This window comes from Psammomys obesus, unplaced genomic scaffold (genome assembly GCF_907164565.1).
Source record: "Psammomys obesus unplaced genomic scaffold, mPsaObe1.curated_primary_1811, whole genome shotgun sequence".
Lineage (NCBI taxonomy): Eukaryota > Metazoa > Chordata > Mammalia > Rodentia > Muridae > Psammomys > Psammomys obesus.
The window spans coordinates 3,045,326-3,072,208 of NW_026590405.1; the positions used below are offsets into that span (position 1 = coordinate 3,045,326).

The window sequence follows — 26,883 nt, forward strand, 5'->3', positions numbered from 1 at the left end:
CCCCCCATAGTCTTGGGCATTTTAACACTTGGTTAGTGTAGGCTTGGGGAGGTTTAGGTGGTACAGGATGGCTGGAGGAAGTCACACCTCAAGACACCCCCAGTTTGCTCTCGCTTTGCTTTGCATTTGTGGTTGAAATGTGCTTTCTCAGTTTCCTGCTTCTACCGCCATGCCTGCCACTTGTCGCCAAGCTTCCCTGCTGTAATGAACTCTTACCCTCTGGAATAAACTCTTTCAGTTGTAAGTTGCCTTGGTTGTGGCGTTTTAACACAGCAACAAAAAGAAGACAAACACAGCCAGAAACATCGGTATAATTACTAGCAAATGCTACTTATGCTGGGTTGGCTCTGTGCTTGGCACAGTGCTGGGTTCATTACAAATGTGTGTGTGTGTGTGATACCACCTCATTTTACCATCTCCTAAACAGAGTTCAGGGAGACCCAACTCTGGGCTTTTTACAATAGAAAATTCTATCACTACACGCTTATAGCCAATAAGGCATAGCTACACATATTGCTAAATTTACAAGGACCCAACGATTATCAGAAACAACCGTCTACTTCCGTACAGCAGGCAGAGTTGAACTGATTTTGCCAAAAACCTGCTTTTTGTTTAAGCAGCTGCATATTCCTGTCTTCTTGGGTTCTTAAGGGCTTTTCTCCACATGAGAGGCCAGAAGGGACATGTTCAGGGCCTTGTTCGGTCACCATGACAACTGACAGGCTGATAGAGCCTCTGGTTGGGAGGTGGGCTTGAAAGACTGAGAGAGATAAAAAGGTGGAGCCCTGGTAGGTGGCCTCATGGCCACTTTCCTTGGCAATCTCATCCAGAGAGAAAAGGTGCTTTTATCAGTGAAAGAACCAGGCTTGGCCCCTCCTTGTCCCCCTCAAAACCCACCAGTCCCAGGAACTAGGCCATAGGTCACCAATTCCAGAAAGAAAACAATGGAGTCCCCCACCCAAGGAACAGTATGGAGAGAAACCAGTAATATTTAACCATTACCCCTAGCAGTGGCTAATCAGTGAATACCTGAAGTTTACCCAAGTGTTCTTTACAATAGGATGAGTGAAATAATTATGGTTTGGCTTGGCCCTCCAGACAGACAATTTCCTCCAGACATCCGATACTTGCTAAATGCCAATCAACCATAAAACTGCCTAGCTGGAATGTCCCAGTTTACCTTGCTGTAACGCTAAATAAAAACCCTCCTCCCCCTGAGCTCGGGCTCTACACTCAACCGCTGTGTGGGTGAGGGTATGGGCCCAAGCTCGAGCTTGTAATAAAAAGACCCTACTGCGTTTGCATCTGAATAGGCTCAGTGGTGGTCTTTGGGGTCCGAGAACCTTTGGCATAACATCAGCACCCCCACCCACCTTAACTCTTAACTTAAGAGTTTGGTCAGTGGGGACCATCCTTTCCTCTTTTTCTTTTCCGGTGAAAAGGGAGACAAGAAGGTTTCAACTGGGGAAGTAGAGCAGAGGGAGCAAGAGGGCTCTCTGTCCTCTCTCATCTCATGACTGGCCATTTGGGCATATACCTGGGGGGAGGGGAAGGGTACACGTGCTGTACTTTGGGCTGAGGATCATGGCACAGCAAGGGCCCCCGGAGCTTGATGGGAAGCCCTTTGAGCTGCACGATGGGCGCCCCCTACTGGCGCGTGTTAGAAATTCTCTCTAGGGTGGGTGAGAAAGAGATCTTCCCTGGCTCTCTGTTAAAGAGAGGCAAAGCCCTTACCAAGGCGTCTGCACCTTCCTTCCTGTTATTTCTGTCAATTATGTGGCTAACGGACACACGTGGAGTTGAGTGAAATGTCTGTACGTTGCTGGAAAGCTTTGGGGAGATGATTCGTTTCTGCGGGTAAAATAAAACTTTCAGGGCTTTGTCGCACCGCTGGTAACCGCAGCAGCTCACGACTTGACGGAGGCAGCCGTTGCTTAAGCCCGTTAACCCGTAGGTTTGCTTAAGTCGCTTTCCAGCTTCAGTGGCAGCGGGTCCCACCCGGCTTAGGAGATGATTGATGGTCACTCGAAACGAACCATAGCCGCCTTTAAATCAGAGATCAGGGGTTCAGCAGATAACCGAACCCAGCGGCTGGCTGCTTGGTCTTCTGCAGTGATCGCAGCTCTCCGTGACTTCGTCCTGATCTGTACAATGGTGAAGCGACCACCAGGGCTTCTAAGATAAGGCTTCAACAGTGCCGGCTCAGCCTCAGAACTTAGCACGCGGTCCCTCCTGGCCTTGTCAGCGCAGATACAAACGCTGGCTTTCTAACACTTTTATGGCCCCAAAAAGCTAACATTCATTTTCGCATATTTCATTGCATCGCCATTCCAGGTTCCTAAACATTTTAAAATGTTTTTCACTCATAGAAATAAGACACACTCAATTCAAACAAACATGGAAACTGCCAACCAAAATAGACACAGCGATGATCCCCTGGTGTCCCCATGCCCAGGTTTCTCCTCACTGGAGAAGCTGCTAACACATGCTTATGATCTTTTCATCTCTGGAGCTAAGAAACTATAATTTTAGGGCCTTTGTAGGTTAATTGCTCGTGGCTTGTTCATTCACTCAGAGTTTGGGCCTGAGAAGTTTGGCTGAGTTCAGCCTTCTGGTGAGGTTCCTGTTTGGGGGGAGGGGATGCAGTGTGTGCTCTGGAAAGCCAGCCTCTAGGTGATTCTCCACACAGGTCATCCTGCTGGCTGACAGAGCTGTGCTCACTCTATTCCGCAGCCCCGAAACAGAGTCTGTGTGTGTGGGTGTGGGGAGCTGGGTTACTGTGAGAATCTTTGTATATGGTTAGTGCTCTCATCACCAAGCTGTTACAACAAACACATCAATCAGGCATCATCAGGCAACCTTCCTCATTTGTGTCCCCGTTTTAAACTAGGACCAACCAAGAAAGCTAAATACACACCCTGGCCAATATGTAACCTCCTGCTTCAGGCTCCCGAGGCCAAAGCCACCCCTTCTCACAGGAGGGGCCTTCTGACTCTGTCTGCCCTTGTTCTTCCTGAAATGCAGGCGATGGACACGGGTCCTTTGACACAGTAGACTTGGGAATAAACAGCCTTTGCTTGTCCTAGTTAGGGTGGTTTAAGTTTCCCATATATACATATGTATGTATCTACACACTACATATAGTATTTTTTTTTATTGCTCTCATCACCCAGTTATTACAACAAACATCAATCAGTCATCATCTCTCACCTCTAAAAGCTTATTATCGCTAGTTTACAGAGTGGGAAACTGAGGCCGGAGGGCATGACCCAGAGCAGCTAGCGAGCAGGGAGGGCTTGCTTGGCTTGCGGGTTGCAGACCATCATAGTCTATCATCGAGGGAAGACAGAGCAAGGGTCACAGCTGAGACCAAGGAGAAGCACCGCAACTGGCTTGTTTTTCCATCTTGCTCGGCGCTTCTAACCCGGCCCAGGCCCACGGGGCCTAGAGATGGTACCGCCCACAGTGGGCGGGGCCCTCCTCCACCAATTAGCAAGTAAGGAATCACCCCACGGAGCAAGAGTCGATTCCTCAATTGAGATTCCCTCTTCCCCGGGGGTGACGGGTTGACAACCAACATTAGCCACCACAATGACAAGGACGGTTCACTCGAGGTGTGCCGAGCGGGTTCTAAGTGTCACCCGTCCGGGTGACGACAGTGGGTGTGTGGTTGTGGCTGTGGAAATCGGCACCCGGTGTGTCCGTGTGTCAGTCAGCACGCTTTTTATTTGTCCAGGATCTAGCCACCTTTCCCTTCCTCCAGGACATATTTACCCTGTATCTGAAGCGACTTGGGTAGACGGCTCCTTAGCCAATCTTTGACGAAAGGTGTGCTGGTGTGCTTTTGAGCGTGGGGGACAAGGCCTTTCAGGGAGCAGAAGCCGGAAGGAGGGAGGGGACTGGAGGATTGGGCGGATTGGTTTATTTACAGTGCAGTTAGTGTAGGGAGCGGAGCTTAGGGCCGTAGAAGGAGTCCTTGTGCATTGGGGTTTCTGAACAGAGGAAGCTGTGAGGATGTTAGGAGGCCAGATACTGGGGCAGAAAGTCTGGCCTAGGGGGGGCGTAGGAAGATCCGAGCCTGAGCTAACAGCTTAGGAGTGAGTGGAAGGGGGTCCTGTGGGAACTTGAGGGGTGGGATCCCCAGGAGGAGGGGCCTATCTTCAAAGGAAGAACCAGTGTGGACGAGCGGGCCCGCATGTGTGGCATGCCAGGCTGGGCATTTGAGAGCAAGCCTGCGGGCACCAGGGAGCTGAGCAGAATGAATACAGGTCACCTGCCAGTGAGAGTCCAGGAGTCACCTGGGTAGGAGTTGGTTGAGATGCTAAACCCTGCCGGGGTCAGGGGTCAGTGTGCAGGAGCCTCTGCCTAAGCGGCTCCTGCGTGTACTTGTTGACAGAAAACAGACCACAAACATCGCACCTGGGAGAACCTGGGAGGGTCCCCGCAGCATCTCCGGAGGACCCAAGGCACCCTGAGGACCCGCTCGTGCTTCGGGGGTCCGCTTTTTAGGTGGCTCCTCCAGGCACCCACAAACCAGATCACTGAGGACAATCACAGGGGACAGCGACACTGCCCAGGTTAGACGGCCAGGTCTGCCTGGGTACCAAGTCTGCCAAGGCCCCGCCCCTCCCTCTTCCTGGGCGGCAATTGGCAGAGATACCCTTCCAGTTGCTAGGACACTATCCCAGCCCTTGGCTCCTCCCACGCCTCCTGTCCGGCCCTTTCCTGCCACCCTTCCAGGCTGAGAGCCAAACCGCTGAGCGGCGTCTCCATGGCGACGCGGGACGCGGGTGGGGGTGGCTGGTACCTGCTTGATAGAGACGCTGCTCCGGAGATCCTGGCTGAGACCGGATCATGTCGGACCTTGGCTCCGAGGAGTTAGAGGAGGAGGGAGAGAACGATCTTGGGGTGAGAGCTCCCGACCACGGAGGGGCTTGTGGGGTGCTCAGCAGCTCCAGAGCGGGAGGCGTGGGGACCCGAGGGCCCAGAGGCCGGGGACAGGACCACGCCGGCCGGCCACACCGGCGGCGCTGCGTCCAGGAAGTCGCTCTGAAAGGTGAAACGCCGTGACGTTTTGTTTCCACCCCCCTCCCCGCTCCCATCCCGCCTCCCATTAAAGGCGAAGATTTCTAGGCGGAGGGCGTTAGTAAAGGGATGGAGGAGGCTGCTTCCTGGCAACTCCCGCACGGTGCTGAGGTGCCCCGGGCTCTGAAGATCACCGTGTAGGTCTGGAATCTGTTTCTCTGAACCATCCCAAGCCACTGGAATCACTTCCCTAGTGTAGGCAGCAGAGGGGAGGCAAGGGGCCCACAGCTAGGTTTTGATTGCCTTGTGGGCCGGATTGCTCCTCCTTAAGCCGGAGGGTGACCACTCCCTGGCTGACAGAGTGGGAACAGGCCTCTTGTGTGTGAGCAGAAGAGAGTTTGCCAAACAACAAAAGAACCGGGCCCCTCCTCTGTAATTCAATACTGACACTTGCTCAGACCTCTTTGCTGGCCCTGGGCCCCACCTTTCGGCTTCTGTTTCATCTGCGCAGCCTGGTCAGTGTGAAAACGCAGAAATGTCCGGAAATCACGTGCTCCCAACACCAAGGAGCTAGGGTCGAAAAGCAGGACAGACTCAGGGGTGAAATCTAGCCTCCGCAGTCTCCATGTAATTAGCCGGAGGCTGGTATTTCGCCTCCAATTGTAAAGTGCATCCTGGCTTCGCTGTCTCCTTTTCAATCTAGCTGACCTCCTCCTTAGGTCCCCCAGGGTTCTACTTCTAAAAGTCCCCCCCCCGGGGGGGGGGGGGCGGGGGAACATGGCTCAGTCAGTAAAATGCTTGCTGGCCAGCATGAGGACCTGGGTTTCGATCCCACGTCTCAAAAACTAAGGTGGAGATGACCGAGGAAGACATGTCCGTCTCTGGCCCCTATAGATGCTCATGATGATGCACACGAGTTTACACTTACATGGACACATCACACACACACACACACACACACACACACACACACACACACACACCCGTCAGAGAGAGGTGTCGCCGGTTTATAGTCTGCTGCTGCTCATATCCAAATTAACAGTCCTGTCCATCAAGGTTTCTGGTTTGTTCCCCATCCGGTCTTACTGGTCTGTAACACGTTTAAGCCTGTAGCTATGATGGCAGATCACCTTTGGATCAACTGAAAGGACGTCTCTACGTTGCCACCCCCAGAGCTCAGGGTTGGCCATACCGGGAGGCCTCTAGTGCAGGAGCTGTGTGTAGTAGTTCCTTTCCCGTTGCTGTGACGAGAAACACCGTGGCTCAGGGGAGGAAGAGTTTATTTTGTACTTGCGGTTCCAGAGGGAATGGGGCCCATGGTGGCCAGGAAGCATAGCGATAAGCAGCAGGCACAGGAGCTGACATGGTGGCAGCAACAGGAAGCTGAAAACTCACAGCTTCAAACCCAAGCTCAAAGCAGAGAGCGCAAACAGGAAGTGGGGTGAGACTATAAGCAGCCAAAAGTCCGTCCCTGGTGACATATTTCCTCCAGCAAGGCTCTGCATCCTAAAGGTTCCGCAGGCTCCCCGGGGCAGCACCGCCGATGTTCAGATACCTGAGCATATGGGGGGACATCCTCATTCAAACCACCACACTGCAGTTTGCAACAACTCCGAGACCAATTTGTAGGGTCAGACGCTTAAATTCTAGGCAGGGATTTCTGGGCTAAAGAAGGGCTAGAAGGAGGCAGGAAGTGTCTACCTGTTTGTTTCTAAAGTCTTCCATGTGATGGCCTGGTACCCGTAATAGACACAGATCCACGTCTGTATATTATATCTTAACATTTTCAAATGAACATTATTGTGTATGTTTAAAGTACACAGAATAATGTTATAAGCAATTATGTTGTACCGTTCCTGAGGCCTCTGGCCGTTTTATCGTGTATTATACGCACGTTACAGCCCTGCATATGAGTCAGAGAACATTTATTTCATAATGTTTGGGGGGAAAGGCACGTGTTACTTTTTTTATTTACTTGTTTTTGGAGTGGGGGCAGGGATCTGCTCTGTGGCTCAGGTTCGGCCTTCAAGTCCATGGCTCGAGAGATCCTGCAAGCCTCCTGCTTCAGCTCCTACTAGCAGCACTACTTGCAAACTGTTGTGTGTGTGTGTGTGTGTGTGTGTGTGTGTGTGTGTGTGTGTGTGTGTGTTTGTGTGTAAGGGGTGAATCCGAAGGTCTTATGTTAGGCATTTCCACTACCACTGAACGATATCCCCAGGATAGATTAATAGAAATTTCAGATTGGGTCAGAAGTGGTTTGTTTTTAACATTTGGGCTTTTTTTTTTTTTTAAGATTAGTTTATTTCATTTTGTGTATATGACTGTTTTTTTTTTTTTCCTGTATGTCTGTGTACCACAGGCATGCAATGCCTGAGGAGGCCAGAAGAAGGCGCTGAATCCTCTGGAACTGGAGTTACGGATGGTTGTGAGGCACCATGTGGGTGCTGGGAACTGAACCTGGACCCTCTGGGAGAAGAGCCAGGGCTCTTAACCATCAAGCCATCTCTCTGGTCTCAGGGTCAAACGTGTTTGAACTGTAACTCCTTTGACAACGAGTTTGAAATTAAAATTAGGGGAGGCTCCACGTCTCCTTCCCCTCTCCCGCATAGCAGAACGTACCTGCAAGACACAGACCCCGGCAGACAGCAGACACTCCAGGAAGCCCGAGAAGCAAGAGTCGTCCTCTTCAGGCATTTGTTCCTTAAGTCCTCAGTGACTGGGAAAGGTGAACAGGGAGGTGTCTGTGCAGGCTGGGCACCTCTTCCACCTGCAAGCGTCTCTGTAGTACATTCCTGTACCGACTGAGTGCACGTGGCATTTCCCATACACTGGTTCATGTCTACGGAGTCAGACTTAGCATAACCAAGACGCTGATGGAAGTTATGCTCCCACTGTGTACACCTACACTAAACGTGATACCTTGGACCAGAGCTCTGCCCATCAGGCTTGCCCAGCTGCCTCACCGGTGTGATGTCATGGGTGGAAGGTTGGAAGGCTTCAGCGGTAGGACAGTTGTGAAATGGCTGGCAGGTGCTTGGCACCAGCGAACCGCCGCTACAAGTAGCTTGCTTTCTTTTGCCCAGGAGTATGAGGGGGATCGCAATGAGTTGGGAGAGCGGCATGGACATGGGAGAGCGCGATTGCCCAACGGGGACACGTACGAAGGACAGTATGAGTCTGGGAAAAGACACGGACAGGTGAGAACTGCCAACTTGGGAAGCCGGTTTTCTCTATTAAATATTGTCTCTGTGTGTGTGGGACTCAGGGCCAATACGAACTGTATCATCGATATGTTTCAGGGGGTCTACAAATTTAAGAATGGTGCCCGCTACATCGGAGAATATGTTAAAAATAAAAAGCACGGTCAAGGCTCCTTCGTCTATCCAGATGGGTCCAGATATGAAGGTAACATGAAGTCTTTTTTTTTTCTTTCTTTCTTTCTGTACAGGATGTTTCTGTCTTTGAACTTGTCTTCAGATCCTAAACTGTACAAGATAGCTTGAAGTTCACCAGATCTACCACTTACTGGAAAGAATGTGCACCTTCCTATGTGCTCATAGAGGCTAGGAAGTCTACTTTAAAAACTAAACATCTAATTACCCAACCTCATATGGCTGGTCCTGAGGGCAGTGTATGCCTCCTGTGAGCCAGAGACTTGCTGGGTGGGCACAGGCTCTGCGTGTGCTCTAGATCCATGCCAGCCTATGGCAGCCTCTGTCTGAAGCTGCCTTTGTGGTTTTCTGGTCGTACGACGTCTTTCCCAGTCTCTGGTTCCTTCCACGCTAATGTCATGTGTCTGGAATACCCTTAGCTTATGTCTAAGAACCTCAGGTCCCCCACAGACCACTGCCACCTGGTGGGCACAAGTCTAATCCCAGAGCCAGGAACAGAGAAGGCAGGAAGTAGGCTGTGGGCCTTCAGAAAGTGTATGCTGATTTGAACGTCTGGTTTTTTCACCACCCTCTGTTTCTCCTGTCTCTGGAAGGGTTTTCTGGTTTTCTTCAGACCTTCAGAAAGGTCTGTGCCTTCAGCCTTGGACGATGGCTACAGCAGGTTTGACTCCATCGTGGTTTTCTTGCGGTAGCAGGCAGATGGAATAGACCGATATGTGTGCACTCCCTAATGACTTTCCTGCCCCGAGGGAGGAGCTCCTTGGCAAGGACCGTGATGCGCTTTGTATGACAACATCACTTTCTAACGAGGATGACATCCTTAGCCAGTCGTATTCCCACGACTATTACCTGAAACGTTCATCTTCAAGGAGAGGTGCTTTCAGAGGTGTTAAGAGTTGTTTACTTAGTTTATATAGGCAGGCGTTTTACATGCATCGGTGTTTTACCTGCATAAGTGTCCAAAGAGGGCACTGGAGTTAGAGACCTGGTTGCTCACCTCATGGTTGCTAGGAAACATGCAGGGGAAGGGGAAGAAGGAGGGAGAGAGGGAGAAATGGGCATGTCCCCAGTGGCCTGACATCTTCCAGTAAGTTCTGTGTCTCAAAAGCTCCAACAGTACTATGGTTGGGGACCAAGCTTCCGCACATGGCTTTTGGGGAACACCTAGCCAAACCACAGCAGTTTCCCGCCACGCTCCCAGAGAAAACAAAAACTAAAAACAGCAGATAGCAAAGTAAGAGGATTCTGTCTGACTCCGAGACGGCATAGAGGCATTCATGCCCCTGTGTTAGACATGGAATTGTTTTGTTCCTAAGCCTTGGCAGTCTTGGTCGACCAGAAGTACCATCTGCTTTCTTAACGAGCTTTGAACAATTTGATTGAGGGCTTAATTGAATTCTTCCCAGATCCTTGTGAGCCTAATCTTGTCACTTTTGATTTAGTGTAGATGTTAATATAATTTGGGTTACATATAAAGCACATCGAAAGGGGAGGGGCTTGGGAATTCTTTCTTTGAAGCAGAGTTGAGGATTTTTATTAAAGGTTTTTATTAGTATAGGCTTAGGCATGAAATCAGGTGAAAAAGAGGCGTCCTGCTGGTCAGGTGTGCCAAGTGTGGGAACAGTGCCCCTTCCATTCGGAGATGAATCAACGGATGAGGCTGGTCCGCTCACGAGACACGTGAGCTCAAGTGTGGGAATCCTCACCAAGCAGTTCTCCAGCTCTGCAGACAAGCTTCCAAGGAGTCAGCTCAGTCCCGGCACCAGCTACCATAGCCTCAGGGAGGGCTTATCCTTTTAAGACTGTCCCCCAATTCAGATGCAGAGGTCATGCAGGGCGGGCCCCAGGCTGCTCCCGCTTCTGTCCGGCTCAGTGCTAACTAAGTGCTCCCCTAACTCTGCCTCATGTGTGATGAGCTTCCGGCAGTAAAGCTTGCGGAACTCTTGGAAACACTGTTACTTGTTCATTGTAAAGGATGCTACAAATCCCAGGGATGAGCAGGCAGATGAAAGGGTATAGAGTGTGAGTTCTAGAAGGGTGCAGTGTAGAGGAGCCTTTGTTCTTGCCGAGCAGGTGTGCATGGACATGCTGGCATAGGCATGCCTGCCCCAACCCAAAGTCTCATCAAATCTCACGGTTCAAGGGATTTGAAGGGCTTAATGTGCAGACACCTCCGCCCTTAAACACTCTAGGTCTGGTAGTATGACTAAGAGTGATGAGGCTAGTAAAGAACTGTTCAAACAATTTTTTTTTTCAAGAAAAGGACAAAAACAAATTGAAAGCAGGCATATGGTTCTAAATGCCATTCAGGAGCCTGGACTCCTGGTCATTGTAGCCTGCAGCAGGTAGGTATGGGTCACCTTCTTCTGGGCAGGCCAGCTCTATAGCACAGGGCTTCCTGGGTTGGGGGGCGCCTGCCACAAACTTCTCAAGTGGTACAGCATGTGCTCATGGGTCCTCACCAACATAAAGCCTAGCGTGTTTGCGGCGTAAGCATCCTCGTTCTCTTTTGAAAAGTGTCCGTGAAACACGTAACATTTTTCTTGTTACACCAGCCTGGATCCCTGCTCCCAAGGTCAGGAGAAGAGAGATGGGCCCATTTTGTTAAGCTCTTTTTTGGGGGGATGCGGGGGGGCGGGGAGGGAAACCAGATGAAGTAACTCTTCTAGCTTTGCCCCAGGGTGTGCTGGAGCAGCTCACAGAAGCCAATTTTGTGCTTCTGGCAGCCCCATGAGCGGCTCCAAATTGGCCTCGGTGGGAATATTCCACCACAGAAACTGTCGGATGCTGCAGAAGCGGACACAATGCTGCCAGCGCAGGCCTAGGAGACTCCCCTAGACCTTTCTCCATGGCGTGCACCTACAGGCCTGGCACCTGTATATTTCAGCCAATTATATCAATTCCTGGAGTCTCCACCTCTCTTGCTTGTGTACCCTGTCTCACATCTCTCCGTGGGACCTTGTCCTCCTCCTGACCTGTGGCAATCACCACCCCATCTCTCCATACGCTTGGCGAGGCTGCCCTGTGCTAAGCTCACGTCCACCTTTGAGGGTCTGTTCTTGCCTGTGCCCCATGCTGCCGACCACCCCCATGCTGGCCTCCGTCTCCATCTGGTGGGAGCTCGTTGGGGGGACGTGCGCTGTCCACTTTCGCAGGTGTTCTCCTGCCTCACGAGGCTGCCAGAACGCTCTCATCGTTAAGTAAAAATTGGAGAAGTGAGGAAAGCCCTCCCCCTTTCTTCTGGATAAACTTTGGGTTCTGTTCACGGAATCAGACAGTTTGGATAATTCACGTTTTGTTAGCACGGTGCATTCAGAAATGTCTCTAGCGTTTGGGCAAGCCAGAAGCTCACACACATTCTAGGGGCCTCTTTAAGGAAAAGGATACAAAATTGCTATAAAGATGAATTCTTATTTGTAACGGGAAATTGAAATAAATGAAACATTTTTAAATTTTAAAAAGTACCATAAGCATCACAGAATTTAAGAAGGCACCTGGATGTATTTTTAATTAATGACAGACGTCCTTGTAGAATTCTGGAATGGCTTTCTTCCACCACTGTTTTGGCTTTTCTTTAGCACTGGGATTGAATCCAGGGCCTCCTACCTGTGAGGTAGTTATCTTCTGCCTGTGTTAGCCAATATTCTTTTTTTCCCCTTATTTATTTATTTATTCATTTATTTGAGACAGGGTTTCTCTGTGTAACAAGAGCCCTGGCTGTCCTGGACTCACTTTGTAGACCAAGCAGGCCTCAAACCCACAGAGATCCAACTGCCTCTGCCTCTTTAATCTCGACACTTGGGATTAAAGGCATACATCATCACACCTGGCCCAATATTTTTTCTATAAATGTTGTAGAGACAACATCGTCCCTTTCTCTTTAAACAAATTGGTCTCAATTAGTTTTTAATTATTTGTAGTTTCATTCTAGACAGTTCCATCTGGGGTAGAAGTCTAGAAAGTTCCACCCCGGTGCTGGTTTGCTGTTGGTTGTATCTGAGGTTTTAGGTAATGTCCACCTTGGTTGCTTTCCAGTGTTAGCTGTAAGAGTTGAGGAGCTTTTGAGAGGCTGATTTCAAATCCTCTGTGGCTGATAACCTGGTAAATTGATGACCTTGTTGTCAGGCCCTGTTCCAGAGTTCATGCTGTTTTCCCAGTGGCGGTAGGATTTCATGCCCTGTGCAAGAGGAATTATCAGGACCCACCCACATGGAGGGGAGTGGCTGGGCCACCCAGGCCAGAAAGGGGAGTGTGTGAGGTGGAGTGAAGGAGCTGGCAAGAGGGCAGCCTTGGAACCAAATGCCCAGATGAGAGACAGAGTGTACGCTGAGGCTAGACCATCAAGCAGCACCTCCAAGGCTAATGGAGTATGGCTGGGGTCACTGGTCCGACAAGCTTGTTGGGACCCTCACCACGGGCCCACCAACCTGTGAAAGCACGTCACGTGCACACATCCTCCAGATCTGTGTCCCGGGCTCCTAACTTGGCCCTCCTTAGCCAGTTCTCACCAGCGGACAGCGCAGGAGAAGGGGCCTGCGCTGGAGGGAGAGGAGAGGAGAGAGGCACCGGGCTTAGTCTCCTGATTACGAAGTTCTCTCTTACAGAGCATGTTGCTTGGATCCTGCTGGGGTAGCAGGGGCCATGGCAGCCGCCTGTTCTCATGTGGCTTTGTGTGTGTGGTCTCTTGCAGGGGAATGGGCAGATGACCAGAGGCACGGCCACGGGGTGTACTACTACGTCAACAATGACACCTACACGGGGGAGTGGTTCGCTCATCAAAGGTTTGGCTCCTTCCTGCAGTCTTGGGGGTCCAGTTGTGGTGTTAAGAACTGGATGATGCCCACGCAAGGCGGTTCCCTGCTGTTGGGTTGGTGTGTAGGGGAGGGGCTGCTGAGAGGAGCCGAGCTCCTGGGCTCCTCCATGCAGGAGCCCCAGGGGGTGAAGACAGGAGGGAGGGCCAGTCTAGCCCAGCCCTGCATCTGCCCGGAGAAAGCAGGTCGTGTGCAGACAGCTGGCCTCTATGCCTTAGATGGTGCTGGCTCCACGCTTCTTTACTGTCCCACGTGTGGGTGGCATGCCAAGCCTTCGAGTGGACCCAGACACAGGAAACACAGAGGCCTGTGAGCCGGCCTCCACTCAGGTCCCCCCTGGTCCTAGGGTCAGTGCTCCACACCGGACAGTGACCAAGTGCCCTTGTCCTGTCTTCACTAGGCACGGGCAAGGCACCTACTTGTACGCAGAGACCGGCAGTAAGTACGTCGGTAGCTGGGTGAACGGGCAGCAGGAGGGTGCCGCCGAGCTCATCCACCTGAACCACAGATACCAGGGCAAGTTCATAAACAAAAACGTAAGTCGGTGTGCCGGGTGCTAACACTAAACACTCAGAGGAGCCCTGCAGTCCCACCAGATGAGGACAGCCTCACCACTCTGAGCCCTTCTGATGCCCACAGAGCACAGAGGGGGGTGGGAGGCAGAAAGCTGAGCCTGTCCTCCCGGGCCTCGGAAGCACTTTGTGTCTCTGTTAAGGGCGGTGCCCTTGATACGAGGGCATCTTCTGCTGGCTGTGTGCAGTTCTTCCCACTGGTAAATCATGCCGAATTGGGGTGTGTGGGGAGAACCCCAGGGGCTCCTTTCATGCTCTTCATGCCAGCCTGCAGCTCCTGATTGGGGAGAGCTTTAAGAGCTCCCCACCCCCACCCCGTTTCATTTACATGTAACTTGAGCCTTAACAGCTGGTCTGAAAGACAGAGTAAACCGGGAGGCTTTGCTCTGACATTTAGTAAAAAGCTTAAATTGTACACTGTCTGATGCTACGATTCCCCTCCTCTTCACTGCCCCTCTCTCTCACCCCTCCCTTAGGAACTCTGTATACCACATGCACACACATACTATAGCTTATGCAGAACAGGTTTTGAGATTTCATGAGGTCCCAGGGCACAAAGGCATATCTGCTATCATCTCACACTTGTGGGCATGTGGAATAAAATGCAGAGGAGGCCCCCTGGTCTAGACAGAGCTCCTGCCCTGGCTCAGAGGGCCGTGACCCCGGGCATAGTCCTCCATGGCTGCTGCCATTCCAGCCTACACCACACAGCAAGCTGCCTGACCAAATCCCTAGCAGGTTTCCCGGTGCAGGGTGAGGGCATCCTCTCTGCTCTGACCCTTAAAGGGAAGGGAACGCTGAAGTGACCCACTCTACGTTTGGGTCCGTGTTTCCACTTTTGTTGGCTAGTCTGTTAACTACCCGAAACCCCCACCCCACCCGAAAACATGCGCCATTTCACAGGCAGGTGACGCCGGACTCAAGAACGACAGCCAGTGAGACCTTTAAACTTCACTTTGTTGTCATTTCGGCAAATGCATTTGTATAGGGCAGAGTCCTAGTTGCTTTTCAGTGGCTGCGAGAAACACCATGACCTAACGCAGCTTGGGAAGGAGAAAGGGTTTATTTCACCTTAAGGGTCCCAGTCCCAGCCGACTTTGAGGAAGTCGGCTCGGGGACTGAAGGGGAGGGGTGGCCGCTCCAGCCAGGCAGGGTCGCGGAACAGAGTTCATGGAGGAACGCTGCTCACCGCCATGTTCTCAGGCCATGTTTGCTGCCTTCCTTACACAGCTCTGGCCCACCTGCCTGGGCACGGTTCTGCCCACAGCGGACCGAGCCCTCCTGCAGCACTTTAACTAATAGGAAAATGGCCCTACGGTCTGATGAAGGCATTGTTTAGTTGGGGCTCCTTCCCAGGCGTGTCAAGGGTCGATCAGACAGCTGGGTGGTTGAGAGTGAGGGGCCGACATCTTTGAAACAGCACAAACACTGTCCATTGTCTTTTAAAGCTGCACAAACTTATTCCCTCATCAACATCAGAACCCAGATTCTGTCACAGGTTCAAATGACATTCAGTTTATCAGGTACAACCTTTGTCTTTCTTCCTCCCCCAATGCTGATGTGCAAGCATGGCTTCCTCTCTCTCCCTCCCTCCCCTTTCTCTCTCAAACTGTGTGTTTCCTTCACCCACTTAGCACTGCTTAGTGTTTCTCAGACATTTTCCCATCCCCGTCCTTGCTGGCGAGTCAGGATGAAGGAGGATGGAGATGGGAGACAGACTAGGAGATAAGACGATTGAACACTTCACCAGGGCATGGCTGACAATTGATGAACTGAGGGGCAATGATCGGCAGAGAAACTAGATAACTAGATAAAGTCACCCCAAATCCTTTCACTGGGCAGAGTCTGGAGGGATGCAGATGTTTCTGTCAGCTGGTGGCTAAGGAAACTGCTAAAGGTTATATTTTTAAAAGCGTTCGTTGTCTTTTAGGACTTTATAAAAGGGATAGGGGACAGTAAAATTAGACTGTCGTTCAGCAAAGGGAGAAAGGTATTCTCTGGAAGGAATATTTAAATGTAACCATGGACAAAACTAATAAAAAATAGGTGACTACCTACAAGTGCAGAAATGAGGAAAAGAGCCCCTAAACAGACTCACAAAGAAAAAATAGATTTAATTTCATAAGAGGCATAATGACTAGAAAATTGAAAGCCCAGCTGGGCATTGTGGCCCATAATCCCAGCACTCAGGGAAGCAGAGGCAGGCAGATCTCTGTGGGTTCGAGGCCAGCCTGGTCCACGAAGTGAGTCCTGGACAGCCAAGGCTACACAGAGAAACACTGTCAAAAAAAAAAAAAAAAAAAGAAAAAGAAAAAAAGGAAAAAGAAGGAAAGAAAATTGAAAGTCCAGTATAGTATTGAAGGTCTACATTTTCAGCTAAGACCAGAGGCAATGAGACTGAGCCAGCCTGAGCTATACAGTAAGCCATAGCAACAAAACAACAAACCGAACATTCACACCAGCACTTGGGCAAAGAATGGTGTCCGCATAGCAACGGTCAACATCAGTAACCGAGTAAAGCAAGTTATATATAATTCATGGCCCAGGGTGAGATCAAATGTCATGTTGGCAATTGGTGACACGGTAAAACATTTGTAAACCTGAGGCGTGGTTCACACTCGGTTTCTAAGTCAGAGTGGTGCCAGAGCGTGTAACCGTGACCAGGTTTCTGTTAAAAAATAATAAAAACCTCCCGGGGGCCAGTAAGATGGATCTGTGGGTAAAGGCACCCAAAGTCAAGCCCGACATTTGACACTCAGGTCCCACAGGGTGGAAGGAGAGACCAGCTCCTGCAGGTTGGCCTCGTGCTGTGTGTGACATGTGCACCCAGCCCCACTACTAAGTAAATAAATAGTTGCGCCGAATCCAGTGCCACAGCTAACACGGCAGGGCCTTGGTAGCCGGCCTCCCTCCAGCTAGTCTGCCCACAGGCACCGATTTATTCCAGGTTCTAAAGTGAGTCTGTTTCTTACTCCTTTCATGAAGCAGTAAAACACGACCGAGGCCTTCAAAAACAAAACCTTTCGCAGTTCCGTCAGCTGACAGCTGACAAAAAGCATTCCGTGACCCCTCTCAGGCTTTGCGCGGTGAGGCCATTCGGGGTGGGCTTTCAGGGGGCGCTTAGGAGGTGTTCTGTGCTTTCTGCTCACCGTTGACCCTGAAGAATAAAACGCACCGAACTCCTTTCTCCCCGTAGCCTGTCGGCCCTGGAAAATACATATTTGACATTGGATGCGAACAGCACGGTGAATACCGCCTGACAGATGTGGTGAGTTCCCAGGGGCTGATCATCTGCCCTGTCAGCCCCGTTGAGCCCGCTAGGTGAACCGTGATTGGCTTAGGGCGTGCTCTTAGCCGGCTCAGCTGCTTAAGCAGTCAGTGTCATTTCTCAGTGCCTGCAGGAGTCAGGGCTAGATTTTGGGGCTAGGAACTGGCTAACCCCGAGTTCCGGCAGGTGTCAGTCCCGGAATGGCATCTGGGCGCTGGTGACCATCAGCACGATGTCCGGTGGCCGACCCTGTCTCACGGGGGGGGGGGGGGGGGTGTGCTGCTTGTGAAAGCCTTGTTGGTAAATAAATTCCTCTGCTACATTTAACATGCATGTTAATACCAGGCTGCTATTTCTCCAGCTGGCACCAGTGTCGCCACTCTTAGGCCCTCAGGTACAGGTGTGTGTGAAGGGGTGTCTATGTGTCTGCAACCTTTTAATAAGTTCCCCATGTTGTTGTGACCCCAACCATAAATCTATCTATCTGTCTGTCTGTTTGTCTGTCTATCTGTCTGTCTGTCTATCTATGGCACAGTAGATAGTACCAGATCAGAAAGTTTAATCTATAAAGCAGGTGCAGTAAGAGGCGGCAGTAATGATTAATAAAATAAAAACAGAACAGTGGTAACGTGGCTGAGATAAAAGTTGTGTGAACATTCTCATTCTCTCTCTTCCCCTCCCCGAAGAGGTTTCTGAAACCTCAGCATCACGTCTCCTCATTTTTTTTTTTCCTTTTTGAGACAAGGTTTCTCTGTGTAGCCTTACTCGTTCCGGACTCACTTTGTAGACCAGGCTGGCCTCAAACTCACAGGGATCTGGCTGCCTCTGCCTCCCTGAGTGCCGGGATCACAGGTGTGTGCCAGGGCGCGCGGCCCGGTCTCCTCTTTCTCGGCTCAGCATCTTTGCTTGTCGCTTCAAAGGGAGCATTTTAGGGCAGTCTCCCTGACACAGCCATGTTGCCAGCTGCTCTGGTTTAAATGTAAAGTGTCCTGTTGTGTGACCCCTACACCCCCAGCTCGTGAGGTGAATGCTGGTCGCCAGCTGGTGGGGCTAATTAGGGAGTTTCTGAAAACCTTAGGGAGTGAGACTTAATTGGAGGAAATGTGATATACCAGGGGTATATCTCAGGGTCTGTGTTTCCCGGTGGCCCTTTCCCGTTTGCTCCCACCTCTGTTTCCTGTGGCTCATGCCATAAACAGTTCCACTATGATGGTCCGAGCCCTCTGAAACCTTGAGCCCAGACATTCCTTTCCTCTTGTAAGTCATTCCCTCGGGTATTTTGCCACAGCTACGCAGAAGGAACGAAAATACCTACCGTAGTCTGCCCTCATTTTTACCCGGATCACCTAATCTTCAAATAGGTCCTTTCTAAGGTCCTGGGGGGCTAAGGCAACACCACATTATTGGGGGTAGGGCTCAGATCATTTCCTAACACTGAGAAAGTCAGCTTCAGCCCTCTGAGGCATGCACGTGTGGGCTCAACAGTGGAGGAAGGAGGATTGTATGGGAACAGAAGGTGACCCGTGCTATGACAGCCCTGAAGCTGCGACCGGCCTGAGCCAGGACCAGGAAGCAGTGCAGGAAAGTGGGGTTGGGGGTTCTGTGAAACCCAGGGCTCTGTGGCTTTCCTCGTGAGAGCCCTGGGAGGGAGTCAGGTCATGAACCGTCAGCTGTGGACCGCCAGCCGCTGAAGGAAGGGACATCTGCCACCTGGGGAAGGTCAGCTCTTGCCAGAGTACAAGGTCCTTTGGAGACGCCCTCAGAGTATGACGCTTGGCTCATCAGTCTCAGGGTCACCTGGGAATCTATGAAAATCACTAGTCTGCCATCCCGACCCGGAACTTAAGTAAATTATTAGTCTCCAGTCCTGACTGGCTGAGTTAGGAGCAGTGTGGTGAGGCCAGCGCGCGTGTTTCAGAGAGCCTTCTGGGTGACTGATGCAGGACAGGCTCGGCCACCCCTGTTCTTGAGTACTTGTGTCACCCTTTGGGTGGTGGAACTCAGAACTTTGGGAACCAAATGAGAGAATTCACTTCTGGGTGGCTGAGCAGATGTTTGGAATTCTGGCTATAGCCGTTTCCACCCGTGGCCATGACGGTGATGTTCTGTTCACAGACTTATTAGGTTGATCTCTGGAACTATATAAAAGCTACAGAATTGACTTGGCAGATAACATTTGAAAAAAAAAAATTGACACATGTTGGCTCCAATCCCTGTAGGAAGTACACGTTTGCCAGCACCGACCTTTCATTCTACTGCTGCTGAATTTGATCTCTGTACTCCTGATAGGAGAGGCCCTGTGTTTATACATTTCCTGGCCACCATCTGGACATCACAGGGCTTTCTTAGGGCACTACTTAAGTGGGACATGAGGAGCCTCTGCTCTGTGGCTCCCTGTCAGACCTTAAAGGACGCCACCGGTAGTCACAATTGTTCTGGAATGGTGTGACAGAAAGGCTCAGGTCCCAGTTCAGAGTGGGTCTTTCTCTCTTCCCTGTTGTCATTTTATATTCCAGATCAAATAATAGCAATGCAGATGACGTCTCATTTTTTTTTTTTTTTTGCACTTAAAATAGGAAAGAGGAGAAGAGGAGGAGGAGGAAGAGACATTAGTGACTATCATTCCCAAATGGAAAGCTCTCAAAATCACAGAGCTGGCCCTGTGGACTCCAACCCTCTCTGAGGAGCAGCCTCCTGCTGAGGGACCAGGCCAGGAAGAAGTACCAGGAGCTACTGGTACAGAACACCCTGTGGTTTTCAGGGCAAGCGCCCCTTAATTATGTCCATGCACAGCTTCCTCAGGCGTGGTGGAGCTGGGCTGCCTGGGACATGGCCTCTGGGTCAGTTCGGGTGCAGGATGTTATAAGGGCAAGTATCTGGAATGGGAGTCTCCCAGGGAGTAGAGGAGAAGAATGATGATCAATACAGAGAAGGAATGCCCAGCTAGGACACAGGCCCCAGCAGCCCTGGGGGATCCTCCAATAGCCAGAGTTCACTTGGCAGTGCCTTGCTGTGGGCGTGACTTGGGCTGAGCAGCCAATAGCAAATGGGGCCACATGCCCGTGTTGGAAGAAGGATCGAGACAGCATTTTTACGGTGGTCTTGCCAAGAAAGTGGAAAGATGGGGCAGGGTGATCGGATTGCCAGGCCTGGGCTGGAGCTTGGGGGTCTGGGAAAGGAGGCCCTAACCTCGGGAGCATGGGACATTGCTGGGAAGACCAGAAGGGCTGCTAGACACACAGGTCTGTACTCATGTTTCTGGTGACCTCGTTCTACCATCACTGTCTTCATCCCAGGTACCGGTGAACCCCCAGATGATGCCCAGGGGATAGGAGAAGGTTTTGAGGGTGATATGGAGATGAGGGCCGGCGAGGAAGACTTAGACACATTCATGCAGGAGAGCCGCGAGAACAGTTACGACATGGACCAGGGTAAGAACATGCGCTCTGCAGAGTGGGCGGAGCCAGTGTGAGGCCAGCCGCATATCCTGGGAGGAGCAGGCTGCTCTTTCCTCCGCCATGCTATCCTCAGGCGGGGCTTAGGGACCTGAATGATCCTTGAGGAGGCCAGTGTAAGGTCACCAGAAGTCCAGCTGGTCTCCAGTTTAGCCTGACCATGGCAGAAACTGGCCTGGCGAGACTGCTTCTCAACACTCCCCCGGGGGGGGGGGGAGGGAGAGAAAACCAGATGTGGTTGGGAATAGTTCTAAGGGGTTTAGAGGAACGGTCTGGACAGGTCTATCCCTGCGGCCCACAGGGCAGGGAGCCCACCTCAGGCTCCTGCAATCTTTGAAAATCTTTCGCCACAGGGATAAATCTGACCTTGTTCTCAGGGACAGACTGGGTACCCCAGGCTGCTCCCCTGGCTACAGGTAGCAGCATGTGTTAGGGTGAAGAGACGCCATGACCAGGGCAACTCTTATAAAGGAAAGCACTTAACTGGAGATGACTCGGAGGTTCAGTCCTTTTTCATCATGGCGGGAAGCATGGTGGCACACAGGCAGACATCGTGCTGGAGGAGGAGCTGAGAGGTCTACATCCAGCTCGGCAGGAAGAGACAGACAGTGGGCCTGGTTTGAGCTTCTAAAACCTCAAAGCCCACCCCCAGTGACACACTTCCTCCAACAAGGCCACACCTCCTCCAACAAGGCCACACCTCCTTATAATACCACTCCCTAGGAGCCTATGGAGCCTGCCTTAGTTAGGGTTTTATTGCAAGTCTTATAAAGGGCTGGCTTACAGTTTCAGAGGTTCAGTCCGTTATCATCATGGCAGGAAGCATGGCCACATCCAGGCAGACATGGTGCTGGAGAAGCAGAGAGTCCTGCACCTTGATCCAAAGGCATCTAGTCACGAGAAGACTAGATGTGTTTCACACTGTGCTTCTTGGGCATTTAAGACCTCAAAGCCCCACTTCCACAGTGACACACTTCCTCCTACTAGCACCATTCCTCATGGCCAAACATTCAAACACATGAATCTCTGGGGCCCACACTTATTCAAAGCACCACAGAGCCCATTTTTATTCAAATCACCACGAAGGCTGATTTGATTTTGGTTGTAAATTAGGAGATAATGTATTTCCTAGTCTTAAAAAAAAAAAATCTGAAACAGAATCAGGTAAAACCAGTTTTCTGTTTAACTGGTGGGAACACACACGTGAACTTGAGATTTTTCCAGCAACAGTTAATTTGAACAGTGTAACAGCACACCGAAGAGGCAGCATCCCTTGAGCAGGCTCTGGTGGAACCCTCACCTTTGACCTCTCATTTCATGATGTGGGTGAGAGCGACCCCTCACAGGTGCATTGCCTGCAGGGTCCTGTGGGCACTTAGGAAAGTGCCAGGCCCACGCCCTATCTTCGGGTTCCTAAAAGCGGGCAAGTTTCACTGCACATGACCTTGGGTTGCTGGCACCCCTCAGTGTGGGGTGGAGAGACGGGGGTCTCATCCAGAGCCACCCATGCCCACAATTTCACTCGTAGAAGATCAGGCACTGTCACCGTGTTGCCTCTGAAACAAGAGCAAGAAATACATCCTGGAAGGGTCAGCTCCAGGGGGTGCTGAGAGGCAGCAAGAAAGGGCAAAATGGAGGTGACCGAAAACTCCAGACAGAAACACAGCCTGAAGTCAGGGCGAGCTGGGGGAGGGGGCCTCAGCTTTCTCCTGCACTCTTCCTTGAAATCGAGCGGTGGGCCTTTGGACTGGCGCTTCAGGTCTGCGGGTGTGACAGAGACCTTAGGGAAACACAGAACTCAGGTGAGCAGTTATGAGCTTACCCGGGGGACCAGGTCCAGCAAGGCTGGGATGAGCAGATCATGGCTGGTCCCTGAGGAAGAGGAGGAGCCTCTGCTCAGAAGCTCATCCCAGGGATCTGGAATGGAAGCAGGAAATGGGGCCTGAGAAGGGGCTAAAGGCTTAAGTAGTTGTAATCTGTTGTTGTTGTTATTATTATTATTATTATATCATTAACTTTTATGCTTCTCCTGTGTTCTCCCTCCTTCCCAGGAAATGTGAACTTTGATGAAGAACAGTTAGACCAGGAATAAAATGAAGGAGGTAGAACACAGCCAGCCAGCAGTGCCTTCGCTATCACCAGTCAGCTGGGGCCGGTACCGGCTGGCTGTCAATTTTCCTCAGTTGTTGTTTTGCAGTTGGAAATAAATCTCCCGGTGTGTTCAGTGATTGTGAAGGGGCCTCCACCACAGCCTTCATGACTTGGTTTCCGGCTCCTCCTGGGGCTCGCTCGGCAGAGAGGGTGAAGGGGTATGTGTTAGAATATATATTAATATGAGCACGTAACACATCCGGTATGAAGAGGATTGATTGTGAGGGGTGAAGGTAGAGGAGGGTGCCCCTGACAGAGAGAGAGAAAGAGACACACAGGGAGAGAAAGAGGAGTAAGAGAGTGCAGGATGGCAGGTGGGTCCTTTTTATCTGGCACACACCTGGTGCACACCTGTTGGCACAGGTGATGGCATGACATCACAGAGGTTGCTAGGCAACCTAGAAGCAGGCTATTGGGATGATTTCTTTGTGTTCATGACAGTTATCATTCATTTTACTGTAACAGGGTACTTCTCATGAAAGTAAAACACCTTTCCCCATACCCTTCATGAAACACACAACCGAACAATAAACTCTTTCTCAAGCCCTCCACCCCCACCCCCACCCCCATATGAGGAACTAGGAAGGGGTGGCGAGGTGGGAACGAGGACGTTGTGTTCAGAAAAAGCTGTTTCCTGCTGACTTCCGGGCAACAACATCTATGGGGACCCTAAGGGAGTGGGGAAGTGGGGGGCGCAGGTGAAGTCCTAGGAGAGCCAGCTGTTTTACTGCTGTCCAGGACTGAGACCACATCTGCAGCTAGGCCGGGAAGTGCAAGTCGAGCTGTCGCCATCTGTGAGGTTAGACCGGAGCACCTGTGCGTAGGGCTTTGGCGCTGTCGTGGATGTGGGAAACACCTGGACCTGACAGGATCCAGGAACATATATGTGTTAAAATAGGCTAGGGAGAATTTTTTTTTTAGGCGCACATTTGAAACTTTTGGACCCAGGGTTTTGGTAATTGGGTGGGGGGAGTCCTAACACTAGGGAAAGGGGGAGGAATCCCACCCTCTGAAATAGGGGATAGGTGGGAAACGTAGGCTGTTGATCTGTTATCTGGGGTCCAACTGGTGGGTTTCCTGCAGCCTACAGGAATCCTTTTCACGCCTACAAAGAAGATAAGGAGATTTATTGTGGGAAAGGCGGAGGGGGAAAGAGAGAAGAGGGTGCCCATGACAGAGAGAGAGAGAGACAGAGAGAGGGAGAGAAACCCTGAGCACAGGACCGAGTGTGAGAGGAAAAGGAGTAGGAGAGAGCAGGGGATGGCGGGCGGGCAGGTGGGTTCTTTTTGTCTGACACACACCTGGCAGCGGCAGGTGATGATGGCAGAGGTTGCTAGGCAACCCAGCAGGCTATTGGGATAACAGCGTGGGCTTCTGGTGCCCACCCCCCATAAAACATTGCATCTGGAAAGAAGCGCCATCTGCCATCATCCTCCACCCTGCTGGGCTCAGGGCTCCCTGCCACAGGCCACTCACGGGCGTTGGCAGTGGGCGCCCTCTTCAGGTCCCCTGGCAACTGCAGGTGCCTGCCATGCTTATGGTCTAGTGTCCCATGGACTCACACCTGGTGTCTCCTTTCCCTCCCATGAGCTGTTCCCTCTGCCTGGGGACTAAATCAAAACCCCTTAAGTCCCATCCTTCACAGCCTGTCCTCTTTCCCAGAGCTGCTCAGAAGGCAAGAGTTTCATCTTGCCCCAGTGAGATGGAGAGAGCCAGTCCCAGTGCTGAAGCAGGCTCTACCCCCAGCAGGGCAGGCTCCTCCCGCTCTCCAGTACTGCCCACAGCATCTCTTCTCACTGTCTCCTAGACTCCCCCGGACAGGGTGCTTGGGACTGGCAGTGTCTGCCGAAAACAATCCATCCATTTTCCCATCATTTCCTGGAGACGTTGCCCCAAAAATTTCAAGCATTTTCATTTCACTTGTCCTTGCTCAGGCCATTGTTAGCAAAATTCATGATTGGGCGCTTCTCTTGGGATCTGAGCCACACAGTAAGTCTTAAGTCTCAAGTGAGGATGCCATGTCAGGATAGCCTACCTCCCAGCTCCCCTGGTCCTCAGCCCTTAGCATCACCTCACACTCCTATCCAGCCTCCTTACTCTGCCCAGGCTCTCATCTGCAGCTGTGATTTGACCCCCCATCTCCACCCAAACTGACAGTTACTGAGAACAGCCTGAGGGATCTTGGCCCTGGGGCATGCTGCTGGGACACCTCTCTCTTGCTCTTGAGGAGGCTCCCTGCACATTCGGGGAAACTCACCTACAGAGGAAACACAGGTGGTTGGACACCTCTGAGTTTCTGCTTCAGGGTGTCTGGGGAGACCTGAGTGTGCATTTGTCCCAGTTCCCAGGGGCTGCCGGGCCATAGGCCACCCTGGGTGGGAGGCTACTTTCCATAGTAGGCCGTGGTCTAGCCCAAAACTTGAGAAGATCCAGACGGTAGATTCAGGTCCCATTGTTTGGGAAGCCAGATGGGTATTAAAGTAACTTTCATTCGCCTGATGTAATTATTGTCTCGGAAGCCTGCTGCTTCATTCTGCTAACTTAGACCGAGTCCTGGAAGCTTCTAGCTTCTGCACAATCTAATCTAGGCCTAGAGTGTTTTCAGCCTCTGAGACTTCCTGCTGAATAAGTTCACTCTTTGTAGCTCGCTCTTTCTGAACTCTGGCTGGCTGGCTCAACTCTGCTGTTCTGGCTCAAACACCTCTCCAAACTGATTCAATCTGGTTTCTCTCAGTTTCGTAATGAATTGCTTTGCTTGGCCTTAAACTAACTATAGCCCTCTATTCTGGCTCCTTCTCATTCTCTGGCTTGTTCTGTCTTCACCCGTTGTCTAGCTTGTTTCCTCTTCAACCTGTCTCTGTAAAACTGCCTCTGAATTCTACAAACGGAACGGCCACAAACTCATAACTCCACTGCACTGCCTCTCAACTCACTGACTCAACGGAACTGCTTGAACAGAGCTGACTAGAACTCAGAGCTGACTAGAACTCAGAGATCTGCATGCCTCTGTCTCCTGAGTGCCGAGATTAAAGGCGAGTACTGCCATGTCTGGACCTAAACTTTTCTTTACCTGAAACTTGCTCTCTGCCAGGCTGGCCTTGAACTCAGAGATCTGCTTGCCTCTGTCACCTGGGATTAAAGGCGTGTCTGTATTCCAGCTGGATCCAGACGGCATATGATCACATCACACGACAGAAGATCTTTGGATGTGATCTCTGGCCAGGGCAGCCATGTTCTGAATTAAAATTCTGCTGCAGCTGAGGATCTCTGTGTGTTATGTGGTTTCTTCCTGGTGACTCCTAGAGCTGCCTTGAGGCCTGTGCGAGGCAACGCAGGTGATGTGCTTAGAACACCACACATAGGGAGATGTGGACATTTATTGATATCGTGTGACTTCATCAAACTCCTCACAGTGATCCATGGGACATCTGCAGAATACAAAATTTATTGGAGAGGATTTTTCTACAATTTGGGTTTTTAAGAGCACATAAAAACAGACTCCACAGATTGCTGGATTTTACAACCCTTTGAAAAAGGCAAGATAAATATTTTTCGTAATTGCAAGAAAGTCCCGGGCTTTACAAATTGCAGGGCCGGGCCACTATCATAAAGCACGTAACTGGGCGACAGTAATTTCTCCACGGCATGAACGACAGCAGCTGAGACCATGCGATGTGCAATTACACTCAGGGATCATCTTATTTGCTTATTTGATGAGCACAGTCTGTCATCGGAACGCCGTGTTTGGAGTAGGGGTGGAGGGCACAAGGCAGGGCCAGCTTGGTGCCTCCTGAGACTGTGGCCCCGTCTCCGTAAGTCAATAACACCCAGCCCCGAGCAGAGCAAAGGGAGGAGTGGCAGAAGGGCGGGGTGGAGATGTGGATGGTGGTGCAGGAGTTACAAGAAACGGAGGAGGATGGGGAATGACGCCCCCCGGTCTTCCGGTTAGAACCTGGTTCCTGCAGAGGAACCCAAATAGCTCACAAGTAGGAAGCCAGCCATTCAAAGCCTGTACTGGTCACAAGGTCAAGGTCACCGTTGGTCCTGGGACCAAGGAATGAACCTTTCTCTTCCTCCCCAAGGGGGAGACGTGGAGCATGCTGCAAGCTGCCCCTCCGCTAGGCCAGAGGTGAATGTGTGTGGGCTGTCATTCGCTACCCATCCTTCCCCTCAAGCACCCAGTTCCACAAAAGCATCGCAGTACTCTGC

At 51.2% G+C, this 26,883-nt stretch overlaps 1 protein-coding gene across 1 annotated transcript; it reads left to right on the top strand.

Annotated features, from left to right (window-relative positions):
• The first annotated feature begins 4,750 nt into the window (after positions 1 to 4,750).
• Rsph1 (radial spoke head component 1) lies at positions 4,751 to 22,809 on the top strand. Its single transcript, XM_055607032.1, has 9 exons — positions 4,751 to 4,908; positions 8,109 to 8,222; positions 8,325 to 8,430; positions 13,108 to 13,198; positions 13,629 to 13,764; positions 16,997 to 17,068; positions 19,645 to 19,804; positions 20,365 to 20,499; positions 22,575 to 22,809. The coding sequence occupies exons 1-9, from the start codon at positions 4,855 to 4,857 to the stop codon at positions 22,613 to 22,615; spliced, it is 909 nt and encodes a 302-aa protein (XP_055463007.1). The 5' UTR covers positions 4,751 to 4,854; the 3' UTR covers positions 22,616 to 22,809.
• Positions 22,810 to 26,883: the final 4,074 nt, after the last annotated feature.

What these genes read in the sequence shown, in the direction of transcription:
- Rsph1 (XM_055607032.1), top strand. Translation starts at nt 4,855, where the DNA reads ATGTCGGACCTTGGCTCCGAGGAGTTAGAGGAGGAGGGAGAGAACGAT. An exon ending in GCAAGTTCATAAACAAAAAC is followed by an intron (nt 13,765 to 16,996) that starts GTAAGTCGGTGT and finishes TTCTCCCCGTAG; the next exon opens with CCTGTCGGCCCTGGAAAATA. An exon ending in CAGTTACGACATGGACCAGG is followed by an intron (nt 20,500 to 22,574) that starts GTAAGAACATGC and finishes CCTCCTTCCCAG; the next exon opens with GAAATGTGAACTTTGATGAA.